The 19,455-nt window shown below is 44.1% G+C and overlaps 1 protein-coding gene across 3 annotated transcripts in view; it reads left to right on the forward strand.

Moving 5' to 3' along the window:
* The window catches only part of NT5DC3 (5'-nucleotidase domain containing 3), a 391,194-nt gene that overhangs the window by 316,481 nt on the left and 55,258 nt on the right, over positions 1 to 19,455 (forward strand). For all 3 annotated transcript variants that reach the window (XM_086919171.1, XM_086919172.1, XM_086919173.1), the window contains exon 13: positions 17,019 to 17,083. In XM_086919171.1, the coding sequence (XP_086775297.1) occupies positions 17,019 to 17,083 (65 nt within the window). The remainder of the gene's footprint in view (positions 1 to 17,018; positions 17,084 to 19,455) is intronic.

Genomic DNA, 19,455 nt, shown 5'->3' on the forward strand with positions numbered 1-19,455 from the left:
TATAGTTTCACCCCTAATACTTGCTTTTAAAGCGTCCCAGACAAAGTTAACCGTTGTACTGCTGTTATTAACCAAAAAAAAAAATGTTTTGAGTTACAAATGGAGTAAATATATATACATGGAGATAATACAAATACATAGCAACAGTATATGCAAGAGGTACACAATACATATTACGATATGTGGACTATATACTTCTGAGATAGATACAGTAGGGTGTTGCGAAGGTGGGGAGAGCAACTGTATAGTTTTTCCCTAAGGTAGTAGTTAGTGATGCTCCGATTTAGTTGGAGAGTGCAGGGTTGGAGTATTAGGCCAGTCAGATTGCTTAAGGGGGAGGGTGTAGGTATTTATTTAGAAGAAAAATTTTGTTTTTTCCTGAATTGATAGGATGGATGGATTGTCACGCAAATCCTGAGACAGCAAGTACCGGATTCTGAGAGTGTTCCCTGCGAAAGAGTGGATGTAAGGTTTTTCTTTCATAAATTTGGGTGGAATCAAGAGTAGGCTGGTCGAGCTTCTGAGAGGTGTCTTTTGACAGGCTTTTGATAGTTTGTTTGCAAGGTGGACTGTTTTTTTCAGAGTACATATTTGTTGGTAATGCAGTCAGTTTTGAGTATAAATCTTGCAGTGACTGATATTCAGTTGAGTTTCTTGAGAGTGGTTAGATATAGTTGTCCCATCCAAAACACCTCCTGGTAGTACAAAAAAAACTCTGATGAAAACAAAATTATGGGAGTAACCTCCAACCATAATAATGGAAAAGTCAATAGGCCAAAGTATGGACCCAAGCCTGCCTCCTGTGAACCGTAAATATACAAAAGTAAGGATGCCTGCTCTAAGCAGAGATTTCTCACCCAACACATGGGCAGGGTAATATAAGCAAAGTAGAAAAACAAAACACTTTAGGGGAGAAAATGTGATAGGAATGCCTCTAAGGTTCCATGTGAGAATTCCAGAAGGGTGAAATCTAGCATAAAGAGGCCACTGGAAGTAGAAATAGGCTAAATTCTTTGTCACTGCAAGAAAGAATCCTCACATGAGAAATGTGAACAGAATGGAAAGTGGAGGAAGGTTAATCTTACCATCTTTATTTTGGACAAGACTTTAGTTGTTTTCATTGTGTGGTCAAAGATAGATTAACATTGAAAACACTTGTTAAATAACAAACATTTATTCAGATCCACCCTAAAAGAGTGCTGCAGAGTATCAAATGTGTCATTGAGGAAAGGTGGTTCCGTGATTATCGTAGACTCAACTCACAGTAGGTTTCAGTGAAGCCTGAATCTTATATGAGTAAAGCATTACCCTCCAGAATCTCTGGGTAAAAGGTTAAGGAGGAAAGGCAAACAGTAGCTCCTAAGAGGGTGATGGCCAACCACAAAAATTCCCCACAGAGGAAACAGGACAAAAACCTAGGCTTTGTCCTGTCTGCGCCCAAAATTAATTCCTGACTATACTGAACTGACTGCACAATCCTCACGTCTCACAAGAAGCAGAAGGAAAATACTAGCTTTGTGTGTCCATTAGAGACTGACAAATGGGTAACAGTTGAGAAATAAATAGATTGTGCCAATCGTTGAACTATGCCAGTTTTATTTCTCATATAGTTTGTGCACAAAAGTACTACTTGACCCCCTAGAAATTTGGAAAAACCAGTGGAGCTTCTCTAGACAGAAGCACATCTTACTAATTTAACCAGATAAGTCAGTGGATTCAAAAGACACTGAACTATCTATCAATGATCAGAAGAGGCCAAAAGGTACCCTGAATGACTTGTGGTGGCTGTAGGCCCTATTAGAAAATCAACCCTGCAATTGAAATAAACATCTGTATCGCAATTCAGACCACAGAGCACCCCGATGCAGACTGATGTGCTTATGTATTTAGTATTTCTACAGCACGAACGTAGTTACAATGCAACAGAGAGCTGATCACAGGGTTTCATCAGAAAAACAAAGGTGAACTATTAAAGGATCCTTGGAACATAATCCACCATGCCCATCGTTACCCTGAACCAAATGCTGACTGAGGCATAATTCTGTTGCAAAAAAGGAAAGACCATGAACCTGGCATGCAAAAGGAACAAATACTTTCAACGTCCATTTCTAAAATAAGTCCCCTATGCACACCTGTCGCTGGCGGGGGCAGGAATGAGTTATGTGAAGATACCTGAGAACACCATTCAATGGAATATTTCTAGTAGGCCAAACAGTGTCCCGATAATTCTGACTCAAAAGGACCCAAATCTATAACTTCTTATGAATGAATGAAAGATTTATTAAGCACATACTCCTGCCCGGAGGCATCTTAGTGCTAAAGAGACAAAAAGAGGTTGCCGATTCTGTTGTCCTCGTGATGGACCTTGATACTCCGTGGCTAGCGCACATCTCCTATTGGTGTGCAAAGAGCCACGTTTCAGAGATTTTCCGAAAACCGATATTGATGGACCAGTTTTAAGTTCCATGGGTAGGCTATTCCAGAGTAGGGCAGTGATCCCCAAAACATTTTTCTACCCCAGGTTGTTCTTCTGAAAGCGGGAACCACTAAATTCCTAGTTGAAACTGACCGCAGGGTCCGCCCTGAGATATACCAACTCAGCTTATCCTTATAAAGGGATGGGCCATGGCCTTGCAGTGATTTATAGGCCATACCGAGTACCTGGAACCTGATACTCTGCTTAACTGGCAGTCAGAGAAGTTTCTTGATGCCCCCTCTTGCTGATTATAATTTGGGAATTTTAAAAAGGAATCAAGCCCCTGCATTCTGCAGAGTCTGAAGGGAACCCGGTGATAAGTTGAGGTATAGACTATTGCAGTACTCAAGTCTTGTGAGTACAAGAGTGATGACTACTGTTTTCAAGAGATCTGCAGGGAGAAATCTATCGATGTTCTTAGCTATCCTCAAAGAACAGAAGGAAGCAGAGGTGACTTTATTAACTTGATCTTTAAGCTTCAGCTCCTCATGTTGATGAAATAAAAATGTTTTGCTATTTTGTTTGTGGTTTGATCTCGTGTTAAGTTAGCATTCGCAGCACCATTTTATGTTCAGCCACCATTTTGAATTATGTCGTCAGCTACGTATTCTCCGATTCGAGAAGCAGGCTGTGGAAATATCCATTTCGCCAAGGTTAGACCTTGCTCTGCTAATGGATACACTGTTCTTATTAACTTATTCCTTTCCCACAGATAGAGGCTTTCATTCACTAGCCTAGTGATAGACACTAACAGAACTACCTTGGCAATAAGATAATGTGTGCCCGATCTCAGAGTCGAGACTCGTCTTACTGTACTTCTTTTTTATTTTTTTAGCTGCACCTGCTAGTAGATTTCAATTAGGGGTGGGACATTCTTGATTCAGAAACGTACATAATGTATCCGTATGTTTTCTGAAGTCAGTCCCTCTGCAGCAAACCCAGGAGGCTGGTCAGACTGGACTATGCTCAAATGTACCTAAATAAAATATACTTGGTTTGTATTCTCTACTATCTGACCGACTCTTCATTTGTATGGAAGGCTGAGAGGTGGTCGCGAGTGACCTGGGTGTCCCTAATCGGGTCACTTCCTTCAAGGTAGCAGAATTCCCAAATGTGGTCACTGGTTTCAGAAAGGAGCCAGGTTCAGGGGGCCACCATCGTGGTTCCCTGTATGATATAGTATTGCCAAATAGAATAACCATTTTTTACTGAGTTTAGCTTCAGGCCATTATTATACATCCACTTACTGACCTCGCTTGTACATGTCCTGAAGACGAAACCCGAATTGGTTTCCTTCTGACAATGACACCACAATTTGTGTGGCATCTGCGTAAGAAGCTAGAGAGAGGCCAAAGGATTTAATGAGCTTGGCTAATGCCGTGACTTATAAGTTGAAGAGCATCTAGCTCAATGATGAGCCCTGTAGGACTCCGCAGGGCAAGGAAAAGAATTTAGAAGTGAACTTAACAAGCCCTACTCTCTGTTGCCTGTTTGTAGGAGATTAAGTGCAGTGTGCTCTATCCCCAACCTCCGCATACGGTCAACCAGGATATCATGGGTGACCGTGTCAAATACAGCGGAGAGATCTAGCCGGACCAGAGCTGCAGTCCCTCTTCTGTCTAAGGTTTCTCGAATTTCCTCCCTGGCTACCACCAGCGTTGATTCAGTACTGTGATTTTTTCTGAACCCGAACTGGGTGTCATCCAGCACGCAGTTCTTATCTACAAATACGGGTAACTGTTCTTTCATTACTTTCTCCACCAACTTGGCAGCGGAAGGGAGCCTGCAAATGGGGCGATAGTTGTTCAGGTCTAAGGCATTAAGGTTAGCCTTTTTTAGGAGGGGCAGAACAGGGGTGGATTTCCAGTGCAAGGGGAAAACTCCCTCTTTGAAAATTGTGGTAAAAATCTGCAAGAGATGTTGCGCCACCTGAGCTGGGGCCGTATGCATTATTTTGAGTGGACACGGATCTTCGGGGGGCACCCAATTTGCCCACGGTGATAAGCCTCCTATTGGTGCTCTTCAGTTGGGGTTTTAAAGACTGAGAACTTGGCCTGACCTGTCTCTAAGTTTGGAGTTTAACACCCACATGCATCAAAGTCAATTGCATTCGCAAACGGTGCGAATCGCAATTTTCGGCCGTTTGCGAATGCAATTGACTAATTTGGAATGCATCACGCATTTCGCAATGTTGGGAATCGCAACCATGTTGCGATTTCTAAAATTGCGATTGCATTTAAGAAATCTCAATTTCAGATTTCCTAAATGCAATGCATGATCATTTTTTAATTGCGAATTCGCAGTTTGGAAGTGGTAAAATAGCATGAAGGTGAACTTCATGCTAATTTACCGAAAACGTTCAAATATGCACAAATTGCATTTTTGAGAGTTTTAATTTACACACACACATGCCCTTGGGGCATGTGTGTGTGTAAATTGCATTTGAAGTTAAATTTCAGGGGTGCAGGGAGGGGTTCTTTGGACCCCCCCCTGCACCCTTGAAATTGCATTCACATTTTGCGAATCACAATTTGAAATTCGCAAAATGTAAATGCCTTCCCATTCATTCCTATGGGCCATTGATTCCTATTTTGGCCCATAGAAATCAATGGGAAGGGTTTTCCTTAATTGCGATTCGCAAATTGTGAATCGCAATTAAGGAAAAATACCGAATCGCAAATATAAATGCTAATTTTTAATGCATAGGTATTTGCGATTTTTAAATTGCGATTCCTTAATTTTCGCTATTTAGGATTTGCAAATACCAACAATGATGTATGTGGCTGTTAGTCTCTGATTGTGCGCTTAACCTGCCTGTTGAAAAATTGTTAAAGATATTTACTACCTTCTCTTGAAAGAAACAAGCAAGGGCGTTGCAAAAATCTTGGCTATTAGCTGATGGGTTGTGATTGACTGCGACTACAAGTTTTTTGATGACTTGAAATACAGTTTTATTAGAATCTCATACCAATTTTATCTGCTTCGAACAGTAAAGTATTTTCGCCACTGTAATACATTTTTTATGTTCGGCTAGTTTAAGTTTGTAATCCATATTTTCCTTGAGCTTGTTTCTTTTCCTCCATTTCTGTTGTTGTCTGCGACATTCTTGTCTGGAGGCTTTAAGGGTCTCGTTGTACCAGGGCTTGGAAGCTTTTTTAAATACTGCTTTTTATTTAACTGGGGCCAGAATATCTTTTAAGCTGCACCTATCCGCTGGAAAAGTTTTCTACTCTTTGCTCTAAGTTGCGGGCCGGTAGCCAGGCTCTCCCTGGAGTTAACCATTCCCCACAGATGGCTGTGACTTGTGAAAAACAGTAGAAATGTTATTCTGACTGGATGCGGACAAATGACATCCCTTTCAGTGCATGGCGTTTCCAGGAACACAAATTGGATCTGGAGATTGGAATAATACCCTGCAGTTCCATGGAATTTAAAAGAAGAACATTGACTGAATGATCTGTTCGTTATCCGAGCACTTCTCATGAAAATCCAAACATGGATAGAAGACCATAACATTCTGACTCCTTTTCAAGCCGGGTTCAGACAGAAAGTCAGCACTGTTAATCAGGTCTTTGGCTTCCTATTACTAACATGGAAGACAGTGACTATCTCTAAGGGAAGCCTATATGTAGCTTTCATTGATTTACGGTCTGCTTTTGACCTTATTCCTAGACGCAAACTTTGGTGTGTCTTAAAGGAAATGGGCATTCCATCTGAAATTCTAGAGTATTCTCAGACTTGAGTCCCTTGCTCACTTGACCACTGGATTCAAGATAGCCTGGCTGATGAGGATTATGAATCTGAAACCGGTCCCAGGATGCTTGTTTCCAGTCCAGGGAAGACATGGCTTGGCAGTTCGGGCTGGACTGTTCCCATGAGGCACAGGGTCAGACTGATTTGCATATGGCCATGTCTGAACTGGGGTGGCTGAGTGAGCTAAAGAATGGTGATGGATTATACCCAGATCAGTTGACTGTGGGTGAGTGTTTGATTGGCTCAAACGCTCCGTCCATCATCCCCTTTTGTATCACTTCATAAGGAAAGGCCTCAGAACGATCCTATAAGCTGTCGCCCAATCTCCTTACTCAATGCAATTGGCAGAATGTATTTCAGACTGTAATTTACTCATTTGAAACGCTGGGCTACAGACAATGTGGTTATTTCGATCACCCAAGCTGGTATTAGGAAATATCAATTCACAATAGATCATGAACTGCATCTAAATAAAATCGGCCTCTAATACACCTGTTTAAAGAGCTTAAGGCTGTACATGATGTCTAATCATCTAAAAACAGCATGTGCTATTTTACCCATTATTTCATGATGATAACGGAGGTAAGGAACTGTAGTAAAGAATCACTACTCCAAGAGGGTTCTAAGTATGAATTTATTAGTCATAAGTAAACAGGTGCTTCCAGCTTGGCGGCTTACTCTCACCGTCAACATTCTAACTCGCGCTCCCAGAGACAGAGCGGACCATACCAAGGAGGGAGAAGGGTGAGGGGTGGGTAAGGGGAAGTCACAGCAAGTGAAGTTACAACACACCTTCCCCCCCTAAGGAGAGCAAAGGGAATGGGAACCCAGGGCCCCGAGCTGGGGAGAGAGAAAGCAGTGGAAGGGGAGAATGGAGGAAAGAAAGGGGGTGGGTAAAGAGGGGGCTAGGAAACAGGAAAGAGAGGGGGGAAGAGAGAGAGAGAGTGAGAGAGACCGAAGGAAAAGAAAGACAAGAAAAGAAATAAAGAGAACAGGGGAGAGGGAAGGACTTTAGAAGCGAACAGAAAAGGAAGGACCGCAACATGAAAATGGGAGTCTGGGAAAGACGACCCCCCTAAAATTTCAAAGAAAGAACAACCTTGACGCTGAGTCCTGGACCCCAGAACAGGAGACAGGGGTGTACTCATTACACATTTCCCTGAAAATTAGGGAAAACATCCAACTGGGCGCCTGTCCAGAAAGATCAGCGATACTTGTACTTCATAAGTCAGTTATTTGAGTGACACTGTTGTCACGGGAAAAGGTTACATTCTCCCGATTCTTTTTTGCATTTAGCTAACCTCGTCCTTGTGGTGATGACCACTTCCACTTTCAGCGGCAGAGTTGCTGAGAGATAGGATTGTTTGTTCCGCGTGGTCCCTGGCCACGCTTTGTCCCTTCCACGGAATGGATGACTGATCTATCCAATAAGATGCGTTTGAAGAAGTTGAGAGCAAAAAGCTTTGCCCTCCCTTCCGTTCCCATAGGCTTAGGTCACATCCATGTTTGGTTTATGTTGAGGGTTAGAAAGGGAACGGGTGCCTATTGGTACTCTCTATATAAGTCCTCAAAAGCCACACGGCCCAAATGATACTCTGCTGACGTGCTCAAGTCCTCAGTCCCACGTACCTCCTCACCCTGCTGGAGAGTGACGAACCCTTAGAATACTTTATTATTTTTTTTTTTCTTTTCTTTTTCCTCGGAAGTTTCCTGGACCATGTTACACTGCTTCTAACCCTGCTCCTATGACCGGTTTCCTTCTCATTGACCTCATAGGTGTTATGTCCCGCATAGTTTCTCTTGTGGCACGCCGTGCCTGAGCTTCTCGTACTTCCTCCTGTACATGCCTCTTCAGGGACTAGACTTCCCTCCAACTTCGTCCCCTGGGTTCGCCTTGTGAATCTAGCCTTGTCTCTTGTAAACCCTAACACATCTTCTTCCCAGCCTTCTAGGAGCAACCAGACTCTCCCAACCGGACCATTAGGGTTCTGGCTTGGTACGTTTTTGAGTGGATTCTCACACATTCTTTGACAAACTCCTCTTTCCGGGTCCATGTGAAGGTCAGATTTCTTATACAATCTGAGTTTGTATTTGACCCTAGCAGTAGAGCTCCATGCTTTCTTATTCTTGAGGCAGGTTGGTTTGGAAAGTTCCTCCACTACTCTCGTGGAATGTGTAACCCCACACGTTTCCTCCTTAACCACTTCTTTTACTTCCAGAACATCATGTTCACCGATAATTCTCCCAAAGATTTTCCTCATTTTGTCTCCAACAACCTTTCCCACAGACGTATTCTGCTCTCTTTCGCACTTGACCATGGCTGTTTCTGTTTTCTTTTTATACCTCCAAACTTTTCTTTTTCTTACTTCAATGTCTAAGGATGGGTACGTGTTCACCCTCAAACTCTCCAACCTGGTAAATTGGTTACTGTCGTTTACAGCCAACCCTCTCTCGGACTCAGAACCTTTGGGATTTTTAGTTGTACTTAATTTCCCTCGTACCTTCCCTTCCGGTACTGCAACCACTTCTTCTGCATTATTAACCTTATCTTTAGTACTTCTCTTCATGTAGCACCACTCTGTCTCTTCTTTTCCTCTCAATATCAAGTTTTCACCTGTGTCTGCTGCATCCACTTAATTTCCTAGTGTTAATGACAAATCACTCTTCTGACTGACTGAAGTTTTTATTAAGCGCTCGAATGCCGCGGCGTCTTGGCGCTGTAGAATAGAAGGTGATGCGAGACAGATCAGGGCAGGGAGAACAGCCATGTTTTCAGGGATTTTCTGAGTCTCAGTTTGGAGGCTTGCGAGCGAAGTTCGACAGGCAAAGAGTTCCAGAGTTTGGAGGCCTGATTAGAAAATGATTTTCCACCCCAGCGCACTTTCCGGATTCTAGGCACGCAGACCAGGTCTTGATTGGCCGATCTTAGAGTTCGGTTGGGCACATAGCGGGGGAGGAGTTTGGCCAAATCATCTGATCCTTTTCCGTAAACGGCTTTGTGGGCCAAGCAGAGGGCCTTAAACTGGACTCTGCGCTTAATTGGCAGCCAGTGCAGCTCTCGAATGGCCCGGGAGGTGGGGTGACGCTTAGGCAGGTTCAGGAGAACCCTGGCGGCCGCGTTCTGGATAGCCTGCAGCTTGATCAATTGCTTCTCTCCCGTACCGAGATAGAGAGAGTTGCAATAATCAACCCGAGATATTACTAGGGCAGCAATGACAGTCTTTTTTAAGGTAGGTGGAATAAAGGGCAAGATCTTTCTAAGTACCTTCAGCATATGAAAACAAGCTGAAGTGACTTGGTTCACCTGCGCTGTGCAGGAGAGGTTTTTGTCCAGTAAGAATCCGAGGTTTCTAACCTTCTCGGCTGGGGTAGGACAACAGCCGGCTTCCGGGGGCCACCATAGCTGACTCCATATCGAGGGCTTCTGACCGAATTCTATGATTTCAGTCTTCTCAGTATTTAATTTGAGAAAATTTTGGCTCATCCAGTTTTTTACACTGAGAAGGCAATTCCTGAAACGGCCTGCGGTTGCTTCAATGGAATCGGAGACCGACACTATGATTTGCGTGTCGTCTGCATAAGACACTAATCTCAAGCCATGGGATTTTATCAGTTTCGCCAAGGGGGTGACATATAAATTGAACAAGGTTGGTGATAATGCCGACCCTTGTGGGACTCCTCCGGGAAGAGTAAATTCCTCTGATTTAAGTCCATCCCAGTGGACTTGTTGGATTCTGCCTGTCAGAAATGATGCTAGGAGGGCTAGAGCGGCATCGGAGATGCCCAGATTTTCCAAACGACTCAGTAGGACCGAATGATTGACGGTGTCGAACGCCGCGGTTAAATCAAGTAATATGAGGGCCGTTCTTCCACCGTCGTCCATGGTCTTCCTGATATCCTCTGTTGCCATGATCAGGGCTGGCTCAGTTGAATGGCATGCTCGAAAGCCATGTTGTGTAGAGTCAAGAAGATTATTCTTCGTAAGGAAAGTCATCAGTTCTAAGTTCATGGCTTTCTCGAGGATTTTAGCTGGTAGAGGCAGACAGGAGATGGGCCGATAGTTTTTAGTTTCGGCGGGGTTGAGTGAGTCTTTTTTCAGAATCGGGCGGATACAGGCCTTCTTCCAGATTGAGGGGAAGGAGTTCGAGCATATAGCCTTGTTTAGTAGAGAGGTCAATACTCCAGTTATAGCTAATGGAATAGAATGCAGAATGTGCGGAGGGCATGGATCCAATGGAGAACCTGATTTCATCTGTAGGAGAAGGTCCCCGACCTCCGACTCCTTTAGCATAGGAAACCTGGGAAAGACAGGGAAAGTGGGAGGTGAAGATTCCTCAGTGTCCACTACCGGGACCTGGGTAGGAGTGACCGCGATGTTAAGGCTGGCATTGGAGTTGGTGGCTACGGTGCCGAGACCGTCATAAACTGCCTGTACTTTGCTCTGGAAAAAAGCAGCAATATTCCCGACAAAGTTCTGGTCCGGTGTAAAAATAGTGTCTCGCGGGGTTTTTGCCAGAAGGGTAACAGTCTTAAAGAGCTCTCTGGCAGAGTTAGGGGCTTCTTGGATTCTGGTGGTGTAGAATGTGGATTTGGCCTGAATAATCGCTGCCTTATACTCCTGCAGAGCTTTGGAGTATTCGGCCTTTTTGAGAGCGCAGTAGTTGGACCGCCAAATGCGCTCAGCTTTGCGGCATTTGAGTTTGATTAATTTCAACTCAGCTGTATACCACTGGGCGGTGGCCAACCGTTTCTTAGGCACTCGGGACTCCAGAGGAGCTAGCTCATCGGCAGCCTGAGCAATCCATCTGTTAAAGCTGGAGGCTCCAGTGTCGATGCTACATTGCTCAAATGTTGGGGGGTCGTTGGCAAGAGCCACTGCTAGCAGATTCGAGTCTAAGTTTTTCCATGAACGCTTGCTTTCCGGGGGCAGGAAGCGTCTTCTGTATCTTGCAGAGTCATTACATTTTAGATTAAAGAAGACAGCCCTATGATCAGACCATGGGACAGGCAAAGTGGAGGAAAATTTTAAGTTATTGTTGTTGGTGAAAATGCCGTCAAGAGTATGTCCTGCAATGTGGGTGGGCTTACGTACTAGTTGGGTCATGTCAAAACTAAGCAGGTTGTCAATGAGAGTTGCGGAATCAGAATAGTTAGTAGCTTCGAGGTGAAAATTAAAATCTCCTAGAATTGTAAAAGTGGCGGAGTCCGTGGTGGATTCCAGATATGTATGGAGAGCAGTGATGAAGGGAGCTTTTGGCCCTGGGGGTCTGTAGAGCAGCAAGCCAGCAAAAATCAGACAGTTGTTACATTTGATTTTGAAGTTCAAGGCTTCAGCCTCCATATTTGACTCTGGTAGGCAGAATATTTTTAGATGGGACTTGGAGATGATACCAATGCCCCCGCCTGTCCTTCTAGGTCGGTTGAGGAACTCTACAAAAAATCCCTCCGGAACTGCTATGTTCCAATCTGGACCAGAGGCCTCCGATGACCAGGTCTCAGTAAGGAACATTACATCTATATCGTGATCAGTTATGAACGCCTCGATTTCGGATTTATGTTTTGGCATGGATCTAATGTTTAATAGAATGCATTTTAGAGTCCTTCTCCTGAAAGCAGGAGAGGCTTCCAGACTCAGATGATTGCAGATGGTAGGTCGATAGCCACAGGTCAGGCATGTAGGGACTGTGAGGGAGTCTGAACAGTTAGCTCTGACCGGATTTTTACAGATAGGACGATTAAGCAGAAGTAGCTCTTTGGCTGAGTAGCGAAGGGGCGAGGATCGGGCAGGAGTCATGGCGCAAGACGCTGGCCCGGCGCGGACGGGCGCAGACGGGCTTGACTTTGGCGCAACTTCGGCGCGTTTCCGGCGCACCCGCTGCGCTCGTCCGCTGCGCTGCCGGGAAAGCATTTGGCTAAGCAGGCTCGTGTCAGGGTGGTGCTTGTGAGCGCTACACCGCGTCCCTGCAATCCCCCACACCTAAGATGGCGGCGATGTGTGGGTGTATGTGGATTTCAGCAACCCGGTTCTCCCTCCGCACAAACGGGACTTCCCGCGGCAGAAACAGGGATAGGGTAGCAGGTAAGGGGCACAGAGCACTATTTTACAATTTAGCAGTCAAATTGCAAAAAACGAAATATTTTTTAAAAACGAGGTTTCAGCAAGCAATAAAATACAATTTTTCAGTCAAATTGCAGAGGGATTAAATCTTTAAAAAACGAAGCTTTACACACAGAGAAAAACACTTTCTAGCGTGAGCTCTGATTGCTCCAGCAGGCTTCTATCTACTGATGAGCCTTGTGTGGTGCTTGCCTAAGTAGGCTCGTGTGAGGGTGGTGCTTGTGAGCGCTTCCACCTGTATTTGTCTATTACAGTACTTTGTGACTCTGAATCTGCGATAGATCCCTTAAATTCTCCACCTCTATTGATGGTATACATCTATTTTGCTTCGCTTTTGTTCCTCACCATTTCGTTATCTCCCTCCTCTCGGCATATTTTGTTCCCTTGTACTTTGGCACTCCCTTCTCGCTTATTGTGTACATTTAAATCATTCAAGACCTTTTGCCGACCGTTTCTGTCAGTGCCCTTAAAGTCTCTCCCTTCACTGTTAATATTCACTCCCCATTCTCCAACTCCCAAACTGTTTGTCCATTCTTCCTCCTCTTTCTCTGTTTTCATGGGTTCTTCCTTCTCCTCAAAAATGGATATGACGAATGATATGCGTTTTTTAAACCTGACCTTCCTCTCTTCCTTATCCGCGATACTAGTACCTTCTTCTTTCATTAATGGCTTAGGATGCGATAAATTACCCATTATGCCTCTTCTAATAACTTCTCTTTACTTTTCCTCTAATATTCCCCAGTGCCGATGGCTACGTTCTGTTAGTTTGAGCTACTTCGACAACAAAGTTTACACTCGCTCCCTGATATTTTCACTTATAAAGGATACAGTCCTCATGCTCTTCCCGCACATGAAGCTCCGTGGATTATTTTCCTGCGCCACCCGGTGCGTGAAATGCCCAATTGGAACGTTCCAAAATAACTCTTACTTTGGTCTCTGGATTTAGACTCGTCTCGAAGTGACTTTAATACTGTTGCTTGTGGTTCCGGTTCCGATAAAAGACTATATATATTTATTTATATATATATTTTTTTGTTTGTCTTGTTCTACCTCCAAAAATATATATTTCTTTACCTTCAGAGAAGGTGTCCGGGTTACTTCACATGGTGTTTTTTACTCTCAAAATGGCCCCTCAGTAACTCTACGTAACTGACGTTGGTTCCTTCAGGCCATCGGGGTTCTTAATTTGAAGGTCTAGTTTCTTGCATTTCCCTGAGATCACTTAAAATGCTTTGCTCACGACGCCTGTAGATTCATGATCCTTGTCAACCACAAGTCAAAGATCCAAAGAGATTACGTATCTCTCATTAGACGCGCTGCCTCAAATCTGTATCAAACACCACCACTGGGGTTCACTGCACTCCCTGCCACTCTGAGATTTCCTCACGCAGCTTCAACACGCTGCCTCGGTTCAGTTTCCAACACAGAACCAGAAGTTTGCCACACTCTCTCTGTTCCTCTGAAATCTCCTCACGCAGCTTCAAAGCGCTGCCTCAGATCCGTTTCACGCGTGGCAACAGGGGTTAACTGCCTTCCCTGATCCTCTCAGATATTTCATACAGCTCAAAGTGCTGCTTCAGTTAATTTCCAAACATGGAAACAAAGGTTCGCTACACTCTTTGTTCCTCTGATATTTCCTCACACAGCTACTGCGCGCTGTTTCAGTTCTGTTTCGCGCGTGGCAACAGGGATTAACTGCCTTCCCTGATCCTCTCAGATATTTCATACAGCTCAAGGTGCTGCTTCAGTTAATTTTCAAACACTGAAACAAAGGTTCGCTACACTCTTTGTTCCTCTGATATTTCCTCACACCGCTACTGCACGCTGTTTCAAAGCGCTGCCCCAGTTCCGTTTCGCGCGTGGCAACAGGGATTAACTGCCTTCCCTGATCCTCTCAGATATTTCATACAGCTCAAGGTGCTGCCTCAGTTAATTTTCAAACACGGAAACAAAAGTTCGCTACACTCTTTGTTCCTCTGATATTTCCTCACACAGCTACTACGCGCTGCCACCATTCAGTTTCATAAGTTTACTAAACACTATGTTCCGCTCACCGCTCCTCACAGTGTTTAAAAGGCTCACTCCGATTCAGCGTAATCCAGCTTGGGTCCCCTTCGGTTAATCTTCCTCCCAATAATATACATGAACACTTCCGAATTCTCTGAGACTATTATTCACTCGCCTCTGATAATTCTGGGAGTAGGAGATACCCGCCTCCCAATGCTGTCACTCCCTCATGCCTCGAACGCCAAGCGCTCTGCCTCGGATCAGTTTCTTTTGCAGTATCAGAAATGTGGCTTTATTCCCTGCTCCGCTCCCTTCTCCTCACGCAGCTTCATAGGCTCACCTCATAGACTTGAACGAATCCCTCTGTTACCGACTTGAGTCTTGCTTCCCTGCACCATAACACTTTCACGGAAACACCAGAGGTAATCTGAGTTTACTTTCCCCTTTCTTCCTTTTCTCCCAAAATTCACACAGAAAGTAATGTAGGCTGCGAAGTCCTCTTTCTTTTTCCACGATTACAGAACAGGAACTTCCTGTCGTCGACTCTGCGGTTCCTCGGAGCAAGACCTGCTACGTCTTCTCCCTCACGAGTGTTCCCTGCTTCTCACGGCCCGCACACCAGTCCTCACAAACCACGGAGGGGACACAGCAAGGTGCGAGGGGGCGCCCACTCAGTGCCAGGAACAGAACAATGCCTCCGTTAGTCGTGCGTCCATTAACTTCGACTGCTTCACTCTTAGCCTCACGCTCCTTAACGGGAACCCGTTAGGCTGAAGACTGCGTGGATTCCAGAATAAAGCGACCAGATTTCTTTTCTTAGACCCACACTGACCCTGGCTCAGCTTGGTTTCCTGTCCGTTGTCCTTTGATCTTCATTCATCAACTGGGTGAGTCTTCCTTTTCACTTCAGATCTCCGCACAAGCATCAAATTTATCCAGGGGGAATACACCACACTGACCCTGGCTCAGCTCCACGTCCTCGTCGCCAAAAATGTAGTAAAGAATCACTACTCCAAGAGGGTTCTAAGTATGAATTTATTAGTCATAAGTAAACAGGTGCTTCCAGCTTGGCGGCTTACTCTCACTGTCAACATTCTAACTCGCGCTCCCAGAGACAGAGCGGACCATACCAAGGAGGGAGAAGGGTGAGGGGTGGGTAAGGGGAAGTCACAGCAAGTGAAGTTACAACAGGAACATTTTAGAAATATCTCCTGCACTTTATTGATATTCAGTTTACAGTGGGGACTGCAATATTCTAAGTGTATACATAGTGCCCGATTCTTCTAACAGCACGTGCTCTTTCCCCTATTTTAGGAGCTGCTATTCAATGTCGGGTTGTCTGTGGGTGGTATACCATTCTTTTAGAATGTAGATATGTGTTTTGATAATGGCCCAAACTATGAGCCCTTAGCAAATGTGCTTTGCATGTTACAAGTGGAAAGGACATTTTTAGGCATGAGGCGTCCGCAATAGAACTGTACTACTTACTTTTTATTACAAATTATGTTTCTTCATTTGTATGTTGAGTGGGTTCGGGGAGGGGGGCAACAATTATATCAATTTGTGTCTCTCTGTAGCTGACAATGTAGTAGTTTTATAGGTTGCTTCATGCCAAGAGTTTAACTTGTTTCCGTGGTGTATTGATTGTCTTATTTTTATAGGCTAAAACAATAAGTGACTGTGAATCGACATCTTTTATGGCAAAATGTATCCTCACTGGTCTGTCTGGAAAAGTTGATATCTGCAATTTTACCATGTTTAAGGGAGGGCGTGCAAGCTGGTCAGCAGGGAAAAAGTGGTAGACTCCTCAAAGACAACAAAAACGTGTTCAGCAGAGGAAGGCCGCGGAGCAGAACCTGGAGAACCCGTATTAGACTGAGAGTCTAACACCCTAGGCACTAAGTCATAAGTGACATTCTCCACAGTGATGTCCTGCTTGTAATGCTGTAGGCCACGCACAACTGCCATAAAAGAAGCAGAGTGGGCTGGCTGCGCCATTTAAAAAAACATGCAAAAAATATAAATGCTCTAAAACACTAGCAAGTTTATATTCTGGTTACAAGCAGGCCCATGAAACGTCAGTGGCTGACTGCTTGCTACTAACATCCATAAACAAGTGGGCTCATACGCCGCTGAAGCCTACAACTTGCTTCTGATGTGATGGTCCCTTCTTCCTGATGCATCCAGGTCCGCTGGTAGTATTTGGCATTGTTTGTGACATCCAGTAAATACTCCCTTTGGTTTCAAACTTTTCAAAGCACTACCAATCATGCAGTACCTATCTCAGTTCCACTTCATATATTCATCTAAACCCCACTTACAATTATAGTGCCTCTAAACAAACAAAGTTATTCTCAAATATTCTATATTTATTAAAAACAAATAGAACCTCACTGGTACAATTAAAAATCGTCATAACTTTACAGTAAAATCCATAAAATCCGGTAACATAATCAATTACATTCAATAGGTATGGTGCACCACTATAATCTACATACAAACACAAAACACATACGACAAAACACTCAATGTTTTTTGTTCATTGGCTAATCGGTACGAATAATCATAATGACCGGCGTCTGATCAATGTACAAATCTGAGTAGTTCTGTTACTACCCTGTTTCCTATTGGTTTTAGGAAATAAATCTCCCCTCTTTCACCCAGGTTTACCGGGATGCTGAATCACAGATGGTCTTACAGGACTGGATAAAAGAAAGACAACATATGAGGTGAGTGTGGGCGTTGCGTACCTAAAGTCTTTTATGGAATTCAGGCTGGTTTCCTTGAGATCGTCCATGTTTTTTACGATTCTGTTAACTGCACAGCTGCACATGCTTTAATGGTAAAGATGACCATGTATTTACATTTTCTCATGAATACTTTAGTAAATAATGCATATTCCTATTTTTATTCATATGTGCCCTCGAATAAGTGAATTAACGAAAGCTTGCAATCTCCTTCTCCTTCTACCCCTTCTAATTTGTGGTGCTGGTAAAATTTAAAAGTAGCGGGCCGTAAAATCAGCCTTGAAATGTGTGGAGCACGGGAGTCTTTCGGTGCGAAAACAGCCCGTGGATTTCGCTCAAGAACATTTTGAAAAGTAGAGGAGGAAGTGATACAACACAGTTATTCAAGTAAAGAAATTGGTTAAAAATGTATTAGTTTTAAAGGTAGTTCTAGAGTACTCTTCAAATATTCAAATACCGTAGAATTTTTGCAGTGATAAATATTTTAACAGATGCAATAATATAAATATAGGCCAAGTTTATGTAGTGCCCAGTTGAGTTGGTGTGTTTCCCACAACAGGAAAACGTAATGATTTGAAAGTTATGTAAAAATCCACACAAGTATGTGGGAATGTATGTCTTTACTACGCATGCTTTACTTCGCATGCCATTACAACACGTTCGTTATAACGACAACATTGTTACATCGCAAACCATTACATCACAAGTCATTACAATGACTTGCTAAAGGGGGCGCGCTGGATTTAGGAACAGTATAATTTACTATTTCTACTCCAGTTTGTGCAACAGCAGGTAAGATGTTGGATTGTAAATCCAACTTCTGCCCCCTCCAGCAATTAGTTGTAACGACTTGCGATGTAATGGTTCGCGATGTAACAACGCGGCTGTTTTAACGACCACGTAATGGCATGCGATGTAAAGCAGGCAATATAAAGTCTGTTTCACGTATGTGGTTACCTCTGGTCTGCATTCATTCATTCATTCATTATCTGGTTTGCAGAGGAAATGTGGGTTTAACATTTATGAATGTACATCGTGTTAAACTGGCCAATGACTTGACATACAGAGCAACTGACATGTTATGTTATGCTTTATTTTGTGAGCGCACTGTCATCTGGGAGGGTTTTCTGACGTTGAGCAGATGTAAGTCACAGCTAGAGCCTAGTGGGACTTCTCGAAAAGCCAGGTCTTCAGCTTCTTGCGGAATTCAAGTGAGGAGGTGGTTCTTATGTGTAGAGGAACATCGTTCAATGCTTTCGGAGCAATGTAGGAGAAGGGTGACCTCCAGATCTGGCTTTCCGTAAGCGTGGAATTTGTTCAAGTAGAAGTCTGGGCCAGGGAGGTGTCTGGAAGGTCTGTGAAAGCAGATGCATTGTTGAGATATGCTTGGCCACTGTTGTGTAGTGGCTTGAAAGTGTGGAAGTGAATTTTGAATTGTGCTAGTTTGTGAAATGGGAGCCAGTGGAGCTCCTTCAGGTGTGGTGTGATGTGAGTGTGGCGGGGGAGATTGAGAGTAATTCTGACCGCTGAGTTCTGAACGGTCTGCCTTCTAGTGAGTTTTTTGTTGGTCCCAAATACAGGATCTTCCCATATTCCAGCTGGCTTGTGACCAGGGCATGTGTGACCTTTTTCCGGATGCTGATTTGGAGCCATTTGAGAATCTTCCTCCGCATATTCAGGGTCTGCCGGGTTCAGTTGCAGGCTGAAGTTGCTGTAAATAGCAGTGATTCTGTTGCTGAAGAATTAAGAGATTGTTGCAGAGGGCCTGCGAGCGAGTGATGGCATTGACGGTCATGTTGAGTTTGCTATCGATGATGATCCAGAGGTGCTTGGCGTGAGTGGTGGTGGTGCGAGTCAGTCCTAGCTCTGTTGGCCACCAGTTGGAGGCACACTATGATGTGCTGTTCCCAAAGATCACAATTTTGGTCTTACATGTTCCGCTTTATACAGCTAGTCTTCATCCAGTCGGTGCTTACAGTCATGCAGGTATTAAACCTGATTCAAGTATGGGGCAGTTTGTCTGTGAGGGAGAGAATGTTTTGCGTGCCATTTACAAAGAAGGACGTTGATATTGTGAGAGCGAATGATGCTAGCTAGAGGGATCATGTGTGTTTAGGAGGGTTGGGCTCAGGAAGGATCCTTCTAGAATTCCGCAGATGAGGTTGTGGGCATCCAAGGAGTACTGTTCGAGGCTGATTGAGTCCTTCATTTCAGAAAGGAGCAGATCCATCTGAGTGCTTGTCCTTCAATTCCCCTCTTGTGTAGGCATTGGATGAGGATGGGGTGGGAGACTATGTCAGATGCTTCAGAGAGGTTCAGAAGGATGAGGACTGCTGTATCTCCTCTGTTCAAAG

The sequence above is a fragment of the Lissotriton vulgaris genome, chromosome 1_1 (assembly GCF_964263255.1).
Source record: "Lissotriton vulgaris chromosome 1_1, aLisVul1.2, whole genome shotgun sequence".
NCBI classification, from domain to species: domain Eukaryota; kingdom Metazoa; phylum Chordata; class Amphibia; order Caudata; family Salamandridae; genus Lissotriton; species Lissotriton vulgaris.